This window comes from Chiloscyllium plagiosum, chromosome 13 (genome assembly GCF_004010195.1).
Source record: "Chiloscyllium plagiosum isolate BGI_BamShark_2017 chromosome 13, ASM401019v2, whole genome shotgun sequence".
Classification (NCBI taxonomy): Eukaryota; Metazoa; Chordata; class Chondrichthyes; order Orectolobiformes; family Hemiscylliidae; genus Chiloscyllium; species Chiloscyllium plagiosum.
Window position 1 is genome coordinate 83,904,420 of NC_057722.1, and position 13,762 is coordinate 83,918,181.

A 13,762-nucleotide genomic window follows, 5' to 3' on the forward strand; every position below is an offset into this window, starting at 1 on the left:
TGCACTTTGCTCAAAAACCACATAGATTCATGTTGAACTCTGAGCTCAAAAACTGCATGAATTTATGTAAAACTCTGTTATCTCACTTTTTAGATTAGAATCAATCTAAACATCAGGTCATTGACAGGGAACACAGGGGGCTAACACCTTCAACATATTGTCTAGCTATCACCATTGTTAACAGCTAACCCGAGAATGCAACTTTAAAAAAAAGGGTTTTGTGATTTACACATGAAAGAAGTGAAACTATCACTGTATTCTAAAATATAGTGAAAAAAGGCTTAACAGACAATCAATTTTTCAATGTATAATTTCAGTTACATTACACTGCAAATTTTTGCTATAAATTCTTGAAATCCTCCACATGCCTTGCAAGTGTCCTCGTTCAATACGCCGATGATTTACTCATTGCCTTTGCTTCTTCCGATGCTTGCGTACAAGATACTGTTGCCTTGCTTCAGTACCTGGCAAAGGGTAGCCACAAGGTTTCTGGTGATAAGTTGCGGCTCTGCCAACCCACTGTTCATTACTTGGGTTTCACAATATCGCAGGGTACTAGGACCCTCTCTCCCGATTGCCTAAATTCCATCATGAGTCTCCCTCCTCTTGCAACACGCACTGAACTTATGTCATTTCTGGGAGTGGTGAATTACTGCCAGCAGTGGATTCTAGATCTTTGTGAGATTGATGCGCCTTTGAGAGAGGCGTCTTCACTAAGAAGCCATCGAAACTACAGTAGACCTCTGAAATGACAAAGGCTTTTGAACAGTTGAAATCTATACTGAGCTCTGCACCTGCTTTGGGTCTTCCAGATTATTCACAGCCATTTCAACTTAATGTTGCTGAGTGCGAGGGATGTACTTCTGAAATCCTGACACAAATGAATGGGAATCTCATGTGTCCTGTAGCTTTTTACTCTGCCACCTGTTGTAAGGGCAATGCCGTCGTATTTGCGAGCTGTGGCGGCTGCCTCGGTAATGGTTGAAAAATCTACCCCCGCCTTGTGCTGGATCAGTTTTTGATTTTTGGTTTTTGATCCACATTTAGTTTCCCTGTGGCTGCACTCTACAAGCCACCCAGCATTTTACTGCTTCTAGGTATACGGGCTATGAGGTCATTTTATTCTCCCTGTCTAATCTTACTTTGCGCCGCGGCTTTGAATCCTGCTGCTCTCCTTCCTAGTACTAACCCCTCAGGGACACCTGACCATGATTGTTTATACATTGTCCATAATGTTAACTCTCACCCAGATCTTTCTGAAACCCCTCTGGATAATCCTGATATGGTCCTTTTTATTGATGGCTCCTTTTTTTGGCTTTCTGATCACATGACACTGGCAGGCCATGATGTCTGCATGCCTTCTGAGGTTCTTGTATCTGCAGTGTTCCCTAACAGTACTTCTGCACAAGCAGCTGAGCTCTTTGCTCTTACATGGGCCTGCATTTTAGCTACTGGAAAACCTGTTAAAATTTATACTGATTTCTGCTTTGCTTTTGGAAGTGGTGCATGATTTAGCACACTCTGAAAGAATAAGGGCTTCATCACTTCTTCAGGTAAACCCTTACAATATGGTCAGCTCATTAATAATCTTTTGGAAGCCATTCTCCTTCCTTTGGCTATAGCTGTCATTAAATGCACTGCTCACACAACTGCTGAAGATAATGTCACCTGTGGCAATACGTTTGCTGATAGGGCCGCTTGTGTGGCTGCCACTAATCCACATATGCAGGTTCTGCATACTCTTAAGATACATCAGTTTCCCATTTTGGAGGGCATTCGTAATGCTTAACAGGCAGCCTCTCAATCTGAACAAATTCTTTGGGTCCGTTTAGGTGCCACAGAATCTGAATCCCTTCGTCTTCTTACACATCCTGATGGCCGCATCACCTGCCCTAAGTCTCATCAACATGTCCTAGCCCTGGCCGCTCATGGAGTTGGCCATGTTGGCTAGCGGGGCATGTGCCATGCTGTCACACGTTTTGGTATGCCCCTGGTTTCACTACTGTTGCTTGTGCTTTGTGACACTGTCTTATTTGCCTTCAGAACAATAATTCTAAGCCACTGACCAAGTTTGACCTGCGGACTCACGCCATGCAGTGCAAGAGGACGTTATCCCAAGGGGAACACCAGTTGAATTGTGCACAGTTACCTGCAAAGCGTACAAATGCAGATAGCTCAAAATGATTGCTATTACAGTTTTAATGTTGCTTTTGCTTATTTTTCTGACGTTGCTTTTATCTGGCTGGGGTCCTTGGTATAACCTAGTAGCCTCTAACAAGAAAGAATTGCATTTCAACCCCTTTCTTCTATGACATATCTTTATCCAGAAAAGGTCAACTATCTAGCTGCTGGGTTTGCACACACATTCCTTTCCATTGAGAGCCATACCTTTAATGAGTCTGAAATGGCTGAATGGTGGCCACACCAAGGCCGCTCTGCTGCTGTAACAACTTTTCGCATCCCTCCTACTTTCCTGCAGCTGATAGGTGCCCCATCCTCTTATGGGGATAACTCCCGCCTCCACTAGCGATTAGCGGGATATCAGATGGACACATTTCAAGGTTGTACATTCTCAGTCACGTAGTGACAGCGAGGTGTACAAAATAATGAGAGGAATAGATAGAGTCAATAGCCAGAGACTTTTCCCCAGGGCAGGACTGACTGGTACGAGAAGTCATAGTTTGAAGATATTAGCAGGAAGGTATAAAGGAGACATCAGAGGTAGGTTCTTTATGCAGAGAGTTGTGAATGCATGGAATGCATTGCCAGTTGAGGTGGTGGAAGTGAAGCCATTGGGGACATTTAAGCGACTGCTGGACATGCACATGGACAGCAGTGAGTTGAGGGGTGTGTAGGTTAGGTTATTATATTTTACATTAGGATTAAACCTCGGCACAACATCATGGGCCAAAGGGCCTGTTCTGTGCTGTACATTTCTTTGTTCTATGGTTCTAGTCTCGTTACAATTTTTCATGCACATGTCTGTCCCTGTTCCTCACCAATATCACAGCCACGACTACATCCCTAAGAAGTATTTGTATTAAGAGCAAACATTCTTTAGGATGGCGAGCTGGGTTCAGTAAATGCCATCACTCCACCCTTCTTTCCGTATCTGATTTCCAATCCACTGTGGACAGCAGCGTACGTATTCTCACTGTTCCCAACAAGACTGTCATCAATTCCTCTTTTACCACATTTTGGATTGGTATCCAATGCAATCACTTTTTTAGCTTTCAATGGCACTTATTTCATTTGTGGCCAAAAGGCCTACCCCTGGCTGCCTGTCTCCTGGACTGGCATCTGCTATTTAGAATATGTTGTCCCTTTCCTTTACCACTCCCACACTTTACCTTTCAAGGCTTCATTGCCCCATGAAAGGAGATCTCTCCCTACCTTTCAACACCGCCGAACTATCTTTTCTCCTCCCTGTGCCACCCTTCAACTTGAGATTTAGGTTCGGAGGATTGACACCAATGTGGAAGAGATTACCAATACCACATTTTTGGCTTTTGACATTTTCAATGCAGAGATGGTCACTGTCCGCACTGTGGCCCTACACAATCGCATGGCCCTTGACTTCCTATTAGCTGAGAAGGGAGACACTTGTGCCCTTATCGGCTCTGATTGTTGTACCTACATCCCTGACTCCAGTGAGAACATTACTAATATTACAGCCCATATTTGCAAGGCGGCTTTCTCCCTACATGACACGACCCCCTGTTGGGATCTTTGGACTTGGGATAGGTGGTTTGCTTGGCTCTTGGGCTTCAACACTCCTCCAGAGCCTTGTGTTCTCATTGCTGTTTTTGTTTTTCTCTCCCTTATTATTATTTTTCTGAAACACTGTTGTACCTGTTTCAGCTCCCTACTGATGCCAAATACCCCTCTTTCTTCTCAGCTTGTATGGCTTTCTGTTTCTGATGTTCCCCCACCAGTAGATGATTGCATTGACTCCTACTCTCTCGATCCTGGTGACTCTGACTCTGACAGTTACCTGGACGACTCGAAATCCCCACTGTCCGACAACCTCCCTGCATCCAGCTATGTCCCACTTTTGCCGGCTCTTCTGAACTGCCCTCCTGACTTGGTGAAAAGAGAAAGGAAACAATTGTGGGAGACATGTTGAGATCCAAAGCAGCCATCTTGTCACATATTAAAAGCCTGGAAACCATTTTGAATCTCATAATAGTGTCTGCTTGCTAAGCTTATACATTCCCAGGCTCAGTGAGGTGGCTGATCTTGCAGCTGTATAATACCTGATAGTGAATTCTTTCCCAGCATGGGAGTTTTCTTCTTTTACAAGATCTGACTGTATTCCAACACTTGCTTATCAGCTACTAACTAGCAAAGTCCAGACACTACGTGACTGAGGCTAGTGACTGGTCAAAGTGCCTACTTGCTCATTATACTGCAATTAACAGTTTGCTAATTGTTAAATGATTGTAACTTATATAATCATGCAACTCTCTGTATCTCATTGGAGTGACTTGTGACCATTCGGTTGACTTGTCTCTACCTGTGAGCTCATGAATAAACAGTCAATAACTCGAGATTTGTGTGGCGTGATATACTGTTCTTCTAAATTGGACAAGCGAATCACCCACTACATAATTTATCCCATCCCGAACAAAATGATCTGAAGGAAAATATAGGTGGTTTGATTAGTAAGTTTGAGGATGACACCAAAATTGGCAGAGTTGCAGATAGTGAGGACTGTCAAAAGATACAGTGAGATATGGACAGATTGTGAATTTGGGCAGGAAAAAGGTAGATGGAGTTTAATCCAGACAAATGCAAGGTAATGCATTTTGTAAGATCGAATTCAGGTGCAAATTATACAATAAATGGCAGAATCCTTAGTTGTACTGACATACAGAGGAGTCTGAGCATGCAGATCCACAGATCCCTGAAAATGGCAACACAAGTAGATAAGATAGTTAAGAAGGCACACGGCATGCTTGCTTCATCAGGCAGGGCATCTAATACAAAAATTGGCAAGTTATGGTACAGCTGTACAAAACTTCAGTTATGCCCCATTTGAAATATTGCATGTAGTTCTGGTCACTACACGACCAGAAGGGTGTGGTTGCTTTGAATACCTCGCAGAGGTGGTTTACCAGGATGTTGTTCCCTAGTCTGCAGGGTTTTAGTTATCAGGAGAGGTTGGTTTAACTCAGAATTTTTTGACTGGAAAGATGGAGGTTGAAGGGCAACCTGATAGAGGTCTACAAAATTATGAAAGGCGTTGTTTAAGAAGGGTAACAGGGATAATCCTGGAAGTTACAGGCCTGTGAGTCTCACATTGGTGGTAGGGAAATTATTGGAAAAGATTCTCAGGGACAAGACTCTTTATGGATTTAGAAGCAAATGCCCTTATTAGCAATAGACACCATGGTTTTGAGTTGGGGAGGTTGTCTCTCACCAAATTGATTGAGTCGTTTGAGGAAGTCATGAAAATGATTGATGAGGGAAATGTAGTTGATGTTGTCAACATGAACTTCAGTGAAGCCTTTGACAAGGTCCCTCATAACAGCTTGGTACAAAAGGTGAAGTCACACGATATCAGGGGTGAGCTGGCAAGGTGGGTGCAGAACTGGCTTAGTCATAGGAGACAGAGGGTAGTGGTGGAAGGATGCTTTTCAAAATGAAAGGGTGTGACCAGTGGTGCTCCTCTGCTGTTCATGATCTATATAAATGATTTCGAGGAAATTGTAGCTGGTCGAATTAGCAAGTTGATGGATGATACAAAGCTAGCTGGAGTTGTGGACAGTGAGGAGGACTGTCAGAAGATACAGCAGGACATGGATCAGTTGGAAGCATGGGCAGAAAAATGGCAGATGCAGTTTAATCTGGACAAGTGTGATCTGATGCATTTTGGAAGGTCAAGTACATGTTAAATTGTACAGTGAATGGCAGAACCAATAGGACTATTGATTTACAGAGGGGTCTGGGTGTGCAAGTCTACAGATCACTGAAAAGTGGAAGGGCAGGTAGATAAGGTGGTAAAAAAGACTTATGGCATGCTTGCCTTCTTTGGAAGGAGCATTGAGTATAAGGATAGACAAATTATGCTGCAGTTTTATAAAACTTTAGTTAGGCCACACTTGGAATATTGTGTACAGAGTCTAGATTCCTGATGAAGGGCTTTTGCCCGAAACGTCGATTTTCCTGCTCCTCAGATGCTGCCTGACCTGCTGTGCTTTTCCAGCACCACTCTAATCTAGACTCTGGTTTCCAGCATCTGCAGTCCTTGTTTTTACCATATTGTGCACAGTTCTGGTCACCACTATACCAGAAGGATATGGATGTTTTGGAGAGGGTACAGAAAAAGTTTATCAGAATGTTGCCCGGTATGGGGGATTTTAGCTATGAAGAAAGATTGGGTTTGTTTTCACTGGATCACAGGAGGTTGAGGGGTGACATGACAGAGGTTTATAAGATTGTGAATGGCATGGATAGTATGAGGCTTTGTCCCAGGGTGGAGGGATGAATTATTAGGGGACATGGATTCAAAGTGTGAGGGGGGAAGTTTGAAAGAGATGTGCGAGCCAGGTTTTTCACACAAAGGGTGGTGAGTGCCTGGAACGCATTGCCAGGTAGGTGGTGGAAGCAGACACAATAGCAGCATACAAGAAACACCTGGATGAATACATGAACAAGAAGGGAATAGAGGAATATGGATTCTCTAAGTGAAGACAATTTTATTACAAAAGGGCAAAATTTGTTGGTGCAGGCTTGGAAGGCCAAAGGGCCTGCTTCTATGCTGTATTATTCTTTGTTCTTGTTCTTTGCATAGATAGGGTGGAGAGTCAGAGGTTTTTTTCCAGTGTGGAAAGGGCAACTACAAAAGGGCACAGGTTCAGGGTGAGAAGGAGAAAGGGGAGAAGTGCACAAAAACTTTTTCTCACAGAAGGTGGTGAATGCCTGGAAAGGACTGCCAGTGTAGGTGGTGGAAGCAGGCATGTTAGCAACATTTAAGATGTATCTTGATAGTCACATTAATGGGATGGAAATGTGTTGCTGGAGAAGCGCAGCAGGTCAGGCAGCATCTAGGGAACAGGAGAATCGACGTTTCGGGCATTAGCCCTTCTTCAGGAATTCAGGAACATTAATGGGAGGCTAACAGAGGGATAGAAACCACGTATAGATAATAAGTAGCAAGGCTAAATAAGGATTGGCGCAGACTCAGTTGGCAAATGGCTGATTCTGGGCTGTATTACATAAGTTTGTGCAGGCTCCTTACTGCCACACTTGGTCAAATGCTGCCTTTATACCAAAGTAAACACTCTTACCTCACCTCTGCACATTGATTGGCTTGTCTCAGTTGCTCTCTATCAGGAAGCTTTCTGTGCACTGGTTGATGTCTCTCAGCTCTCTCCCACAGAGGAGTACCTCTAAACTAACCTGTTCTGCTTTGTGATCATGTGACCGTTCTTGCAAGGCCTGTAATCGAGCCATTTCAATTGCCTTCTCCCGCTTCAAACGATTCTGCTGCTCCTCAATTTCAGCTTCTCTTTTCTAGGAAGAAACATACAAATATGAAATGGTTAGTTACTGAGTAAAATTCTCTCTATTCATCCCCAGCCACTGTCTGTCTTGCTCGCGCTCTCTATGCCTCCCTTTCTCTCTCGTAGGAATACAGAAAATAGGAATGAGAGTAGACTATTCAGCCTTTTGAGCCTGCTCCACCATTCATTACTATCAACAATTATGTCTGGAAAAACATTCAATGCTTTGGCTTCAACTGCTTCCTGTGGCAATATATTTCACAGGCTCACCACTCTGTGAAGAAATTTTTCTTAGTCTCAAACCTAAATAGTTTACCCACATCCTTCGATTGTGACTCTTGGTTCTAGACTTCCCAGCATCGGAGATATCCTTCTTGCATCTATCCTGTCTAGTCCTGTTAGAATTTTACAAGTTTCTGTGAGATCCCACCTCATTCTTCTGAACTCCAGTGATTATAATTCTAACTGATTCAACCTCTCTTCATATGATAGTCCGGCCATCGCAGGAATCAGTTTTGTAAACCTCCAGTGCACTCCTTTATAGCAAAAACATCCTTCCAGATAAAGAGACAAGAACTGCACACAATTTTCCAAGTGTAGCCTCACTAAGTAGTGTATAATGGCAGCAAGACATCCCTGCTCTGTACCTGAATTCTCTCACTATGAAGGTCAACATACCATTTGGCCTTCTTTATTACCTGCTGCACTTGCATGCTTGCCTTTAGGGCACCAAGTCTTGTTGCACATTCCCTTCTCTCAATATACAGCCATGTAAATAATAATCTGTTTTCTTGTTTTTCCTATCAACATGGATAACCTCACATTTATCTACATTATATTGCATCTACCTTGCATTTTGCTACTCAGCCTCTCCAAATCACACTGGAGCAACTCTGCCCCTCCTCACAGCTCACCTTCCCACTCGACTTTGTGTCATCTGCAAATTTTGAAATATTACATTTAGTTCCCTATCCTGTCTGCCAACCAGTTTTGCATCCATCTCAATAAACTACCCCAATGCCATTCACATTAATTTTCCATTTTAAAGTCTTGTCTGTGACTTTGTCAAAAGCCTTCTGAAAATCCAAATAAACCATATCCACTGGTTCCCCTTTATCAACTCTACTAGATACATCCTTGAAGAACTCCAGTAGATTTGTCAACATTATTTCTCTTTCGTAAATCTATGCTGACTCTGTCTGATCCTTCCACTGTTTTCCAAATGTACAACTATTAATTATTTTATCATGGAATCTAGCATTTTCCCAAACACCCACATCAGGCTGACTGATCTATAATTCCTGACTTTCTCTTTGCTTCCCTTTTTAAATAGAGGGATTACATCAGCTACCCTCTAATTTGTAAGAACTGTTCCAGCGTGTATACGATTTGAAGAATTCAGAGGCATTTTTTTTCAAGTTAGTGTGAAGGTTAAGGCTGGTAAGATTAAGGAACAATGGATGAATAAAGATATTGAGATTCTAGTCAAGAATAAAAGAGAATCTTATTTTAGGTATCGACAACTTGGTTCAATTGAATCTCTTAATCAATATAAAAAGTGTAGGGGCATTCTTGAGAGAAATCAGGAAGGCAAAGAGGGGTATGAGGTAGTATTGGAGATAAGGTCAGGGATAATCCAAAGAGACTCTACAAATACATTAAGAACAAGAAGGTAACTAGAGAGAGGGTAGGGCCTCTTAAAGATCAAGGAGATTGTCTTTGTGTTGAACCTCAGGAGATGGGAGAGATACTAAATGAATATTTTGTGTCAGTTTTTACTGTGGTGAAAGAGTCCAGAGGACACACAGAAATGAACTTTGATGTTTTAAAAACAGTTCGCATTATCTAAGAGGAAGTTTGAGAGGTCTTAGAGAATATAAAGATGGATAAATCTCCAGGTCCTGATTGAATGTATCCCAGAATATTGTGGGAAGTAAGGGAGGAATTTATGAGGCCCCTTGCAGAAATATTTGCACCATCTATAACTACTGGTGAGATACCTAATGACTGAAGGGAAGCTAATGTTGTATTTTTGTTTAAGAAAGGTTGTAAAGAGAAATCAGGAACTATAGACCTATAGCTCTTGACTGATTATAGGTAAATTGTTGGACGTGATTATAAAAGAGAGGATTTATGGACATTTAGAGAAGCAAAAATTGATTAGGGAGAGTCAGCATGGTTTTGTGTGAGGAAAATCATGTCTCACAAATGTGATTGAGTTTTTTGAAGACGTTACCAAAAGGATTGATCATGGCACAGCAGTAGACATTACTTATTTGGATTTTAGTAAAGCCTTTGATAAGGTCCCACAAGGTAGACTAATTAGTAAAGTTAGGTCACATGGGATTCGGAGTAAGTTTGCCAATTGAATACATAATTGGTTTAACAGGAGACAGAGAGTAATGACAGAAGCTTGTTTTTCGGATTGGAGGCCTGTGACCAATGGTGCTCCCCAGGGATTGGTTCTAGGTCCTCTTTTGTTTGTCATTTATATAAATAATTTGGATGAGAATAAAGCAGGCACGGTTAGTAAGTTTGCAGCGACACCAAAATTGGTGACATAATAGACAGCAAAGAAGGTTTTCTAAGATTACAAAGGGATCAAATTGGTTAATGGACTGAAAAATGGCAGATGGAGTTCAATCTGGATAAACGTGAGGTATTGCAATTTGGTACAACAAACAAGGATGGGACTTATATGATTAATAGTAGGGCATTGGGTAGTGTTGTAGAACAAGGGACCTAGGGGTGCAGGTACATAATCCTTTGAAATTTGCGGCACATATAGACAGGATGGTTAAAAAGGCATTTGGCAAGCTTGCCTTCATTGCTCAGTTCTTTGAGTATAGGAGTTGGGAAGTCATGTTGAGGTTGTATAGGATATTGGCGATGCTTCTTCTTAAGTACTGTGTCCAATCCTGGTTGCCCAGTTATAGGAAGGATACTATCAAGCTGGAGGGGGTTCAGAAGAGATTTACCAGAATGTTGCCAGGTATAGAAGGTTTGAGTTAAAAAGAAAGGCTGGGTAGGCTGAGATTTGTTTCACTGGAGTTTTGGAAGTTGAGAGGCGACCTGATAGAAGTTCCTAAAATAATGATAGATATAGATAGAGTTAACGGTAGTTGCGTTTTCCCTAGGATGAGGGATTTCAGGACTAGAGGGTACATTTTTAAGGTGAGAGGAGGGAGATTTAAGAAAAGACATAAAGGCAAACGTTTTACATAGACAGTGGTTTGTGGGTGGAATGAACTTCCCGAGGAAGTGGTGGATGTGAGTACAATTACAACTTTTAAAAGACAATTGGTTAGATGCATGAATAGGAAAGCCTTGGAGGGATATGGGCAAGGGGCAGGCAGGTGCGACTAGTTTAGTTTGGGATTATGTTCGGCATCGACTGGTTGGACTGTGCTGTATGACTCTATAACATAATGAATCATTTCTGAAGGGTATTGAATGGGCTCTTGGAAGAAAATTAGCTTGCAGAGCTATTGGTGCTGTTGCTCTACTGACTTATCAAGACAAATGGCCTGCTTCTGTAACCTAAACGATTACTGTCCCACCATCCCTCTCCAACACTCTCTTTCTCATGACCAATGTCCCCAACTCTTTGTCCCACTGCCTTGGCCTTTACCATCTTGGTGTCCTGGAATTCCCGTATTTTCTGATCGGCCTGCTGGTCTAGCTGTTGCATCAGCTCTCGATGCTTCTGAACTTGTTCATTGGATTCCTTGATCTCCTGGTGTCTCCTTCTTTGTTGCTGACGTTTATTTTGAAAATTCTGTTTTTGAGAAAGAGGGATGGAGAGGTTATTGAGGTAGGGGAGAGAGGGAGGATCCAAATATCCTCCTTTGACAAAGGGTCAGTTAGACTCGAAATATCAGCTCTTTTCTCTCCTTACAGATGCTGCCAGACCTGCTGAGATTTTCCAGCATTTTCCCTTTTGGAGAGGGAGGATCCGTTTGATGGAAGCCAATAGTGAAGTGAGAAAGGAAGGAGTGAATGGTGTGAAAAGAACATTTTTCTAAGGGGATAAAGTAGGTATGAATTAATGAGGTTATGGGAGAGGAGGGTGCATATGGAGGGTGCAGAATGGCAAAAGAAAGGGAAAAGGAAGTGAAAATGTGAAGAGATGACAGTAGAGAAGGAATGGAAGATGGAAGGGGACAAAGAAGAGATTAGGGAAGAGGAAAAGGATTGGCAGAGGCAGACATAGGGAGAAGAAAAGGGAAAACTGAGGGGGCAGAGGTGGAGGCGGTGACTAAGAAGGAACAAAATGAGGTGGAGGAGCAAAGGAACATAATGAGAGAGAGGCAGGAGAAGAAGAAAGGGTGTGGGAGGGATGAAGGGAGAAAGGAGAAAGGAGATCGAGTGAGAGATGGAGTAAAAAGGACAGGATGGAAGAAGGGGAGTGTTGAGCTGGGGAGTTAGATTAGATTAGATTACATTACAGTGTGGAAACAGGCCCTTCGGCCCAACAAGTCCACACCGACCCGCCAAAGCGCAACCCACCCATACCCCTACATTTACCCCTTACCTAACACTACAGGCAATTTAGCATGGCCAATTCACCTAACCTGCACATCTTTGGACTGTGGGAGGAAACCAGAGCACCCGGAGGAAACCCACGCAGACACGGGGAGAACGTGCAAACTCCACACAGTCAGTCGCCTGAGGTGGGAATTGAATCCGGGTCTCCGGCGCTGTGAGGCAGCAGTGCTAACCACTGTGCCACCGTGCTGCCCACAGGTTGAAGAGGAGAAGGGAAGAAGGAGAAGAAGAGGAGTGTGAGGGAAGCGGATGAACACATTGAATGTAGAACAATACAGCACAGAACAGGCCCTTTGGCCCTGAATGTTGTACCGACCTGTGAACTATTTTCAGCTCGTCCCCTTATACTATCCCATCATTCTCCATGAGGTTTATCCAAGGATTATTTAAATCTTCCTAATGTGGCTGAGTTAACGACATTGGCAGGTAGGGCATTCCATGCCCTTACCACGCTCTGAGTAAAGAACCTTCCTCTGACATCTGTCTTAAATCTATCACCCCTCAATTTGTAGTTATGCCCCCTTGTCAACGCTGACGTCATCATCCTAGGAAAAAGACTTTCACTGTCCACCCTATCTAATCCTCTGATCATCTTAGATGTCTCTATCAAATCCCCTTTTAGCCTTCTTCTTTCCAATGAGAACAGACCTAAGTCTCTCAGCCTTTTGTCATAAGACCTTCCTTCCAGACCAGGCAACATCCTGGTAAATCTCCTCTGCACCTTTTCCAATGCTTCCACATCCTTCCCGAAATATGGCGACCAGAACTGTACACAATATTCCAAGTGTGGCTGTGCTAGCGTTTTGTATACTTGCAGCATGATATTGCGGCTCTGGAACTCAATCCCTCTACCAATGAAACCTAACACACCGTATGCCTTCTTAACAGCACTATCAACCTGGGTGGCAACTTTCAGGGATCTATGTACATGGACTCCAAGATCCCTTTGCACATCCACACCACCAACAATCTGTCCATTGTCCCAATATTCTGCCTTCCTGTCATTCTTCCCAAAGTGCATCACCTCACATTTAGATGCATTGAACTCCATTTGCCATCTCTCAGTCCAATTCTGCAGTTTATCCAAGTAACATTCTTCTAAACTGTCCACTAATCCACCGACTTTAGTGTCGTCTGCAAATTTACTAATCCATCCACCTATGCCTGTGTCTAAGTCATTTATAAAAATGACAAACAGCAGTGGTCCCAAAACAGATCCTTGTGGCACACCACTAGTAACCGAACTCCAGGCTGAATATTTTCCATCAACCACCACTCGCTGCCTTCTTTCAGAAAGCCAGTATCTAATTCAAACTGCTAAATAATCCTCAGTCCCATGCCGTCTGCATTTTCTCCAACAACCTACCATGTGGAACCTTATCAAAGGCTTTACTGAAGTCCATGTATACCACGAGGTAAAAACAATGACTGCAGATGCTGGAAACCAGATTCTGGATCAGTGGTGCTGGAAGAGCACAGCAATTCAGGAAGCATCCGAGGAGCTTCGAAATCGATGTTTCGGGCAAAAGCCCTTCATCAGGAATAAAGGCAGAGAGCCTGAAGCGTGGAGAGATAAGCTAGAGGAGGGTGGGGGTGGGGATAGAGTAGCATAGAGTACAATAGGTCAGTGGGGGAGGAGATGAAGGTGATAGGTCAGGGAGGAGAGGGTGGAGTGGATAGGTGGAAAAGGAGCTGGGCAGGTCAGA

The 13,762-nt window shown here is 43.1% G+C and overlaps 1 protein-coding gene across 1 annotated transcript in view; it reads right to left on the bottom strand.

Moving 5' to 3' along the window:
* The window catches only part of LOC122556251 (cilia- and flagella-associated protein 45-like), a 155,572-nt gene that overhangs the window by 56,851 nt on the left and 84,959 nt on the right, over window positions 1–13,762 (bottom strand). The window contains exons 8-9 of the mRNA XM_043702882.1: window positions 11,140–11,286; window positions 7,405–7,518 (exon numbers count right to left, since the gene is read on the bottom strand). Coding sequence (XP_043558817.1) covers window positions 7,405–7,518; window positions 11,140–11,286 — 261 coding nt within the window. The remainder of the gene's footprint in view (window positions 1–7,404; window positions 7,519–11,139; window positions 11,287–13,762) is intronic.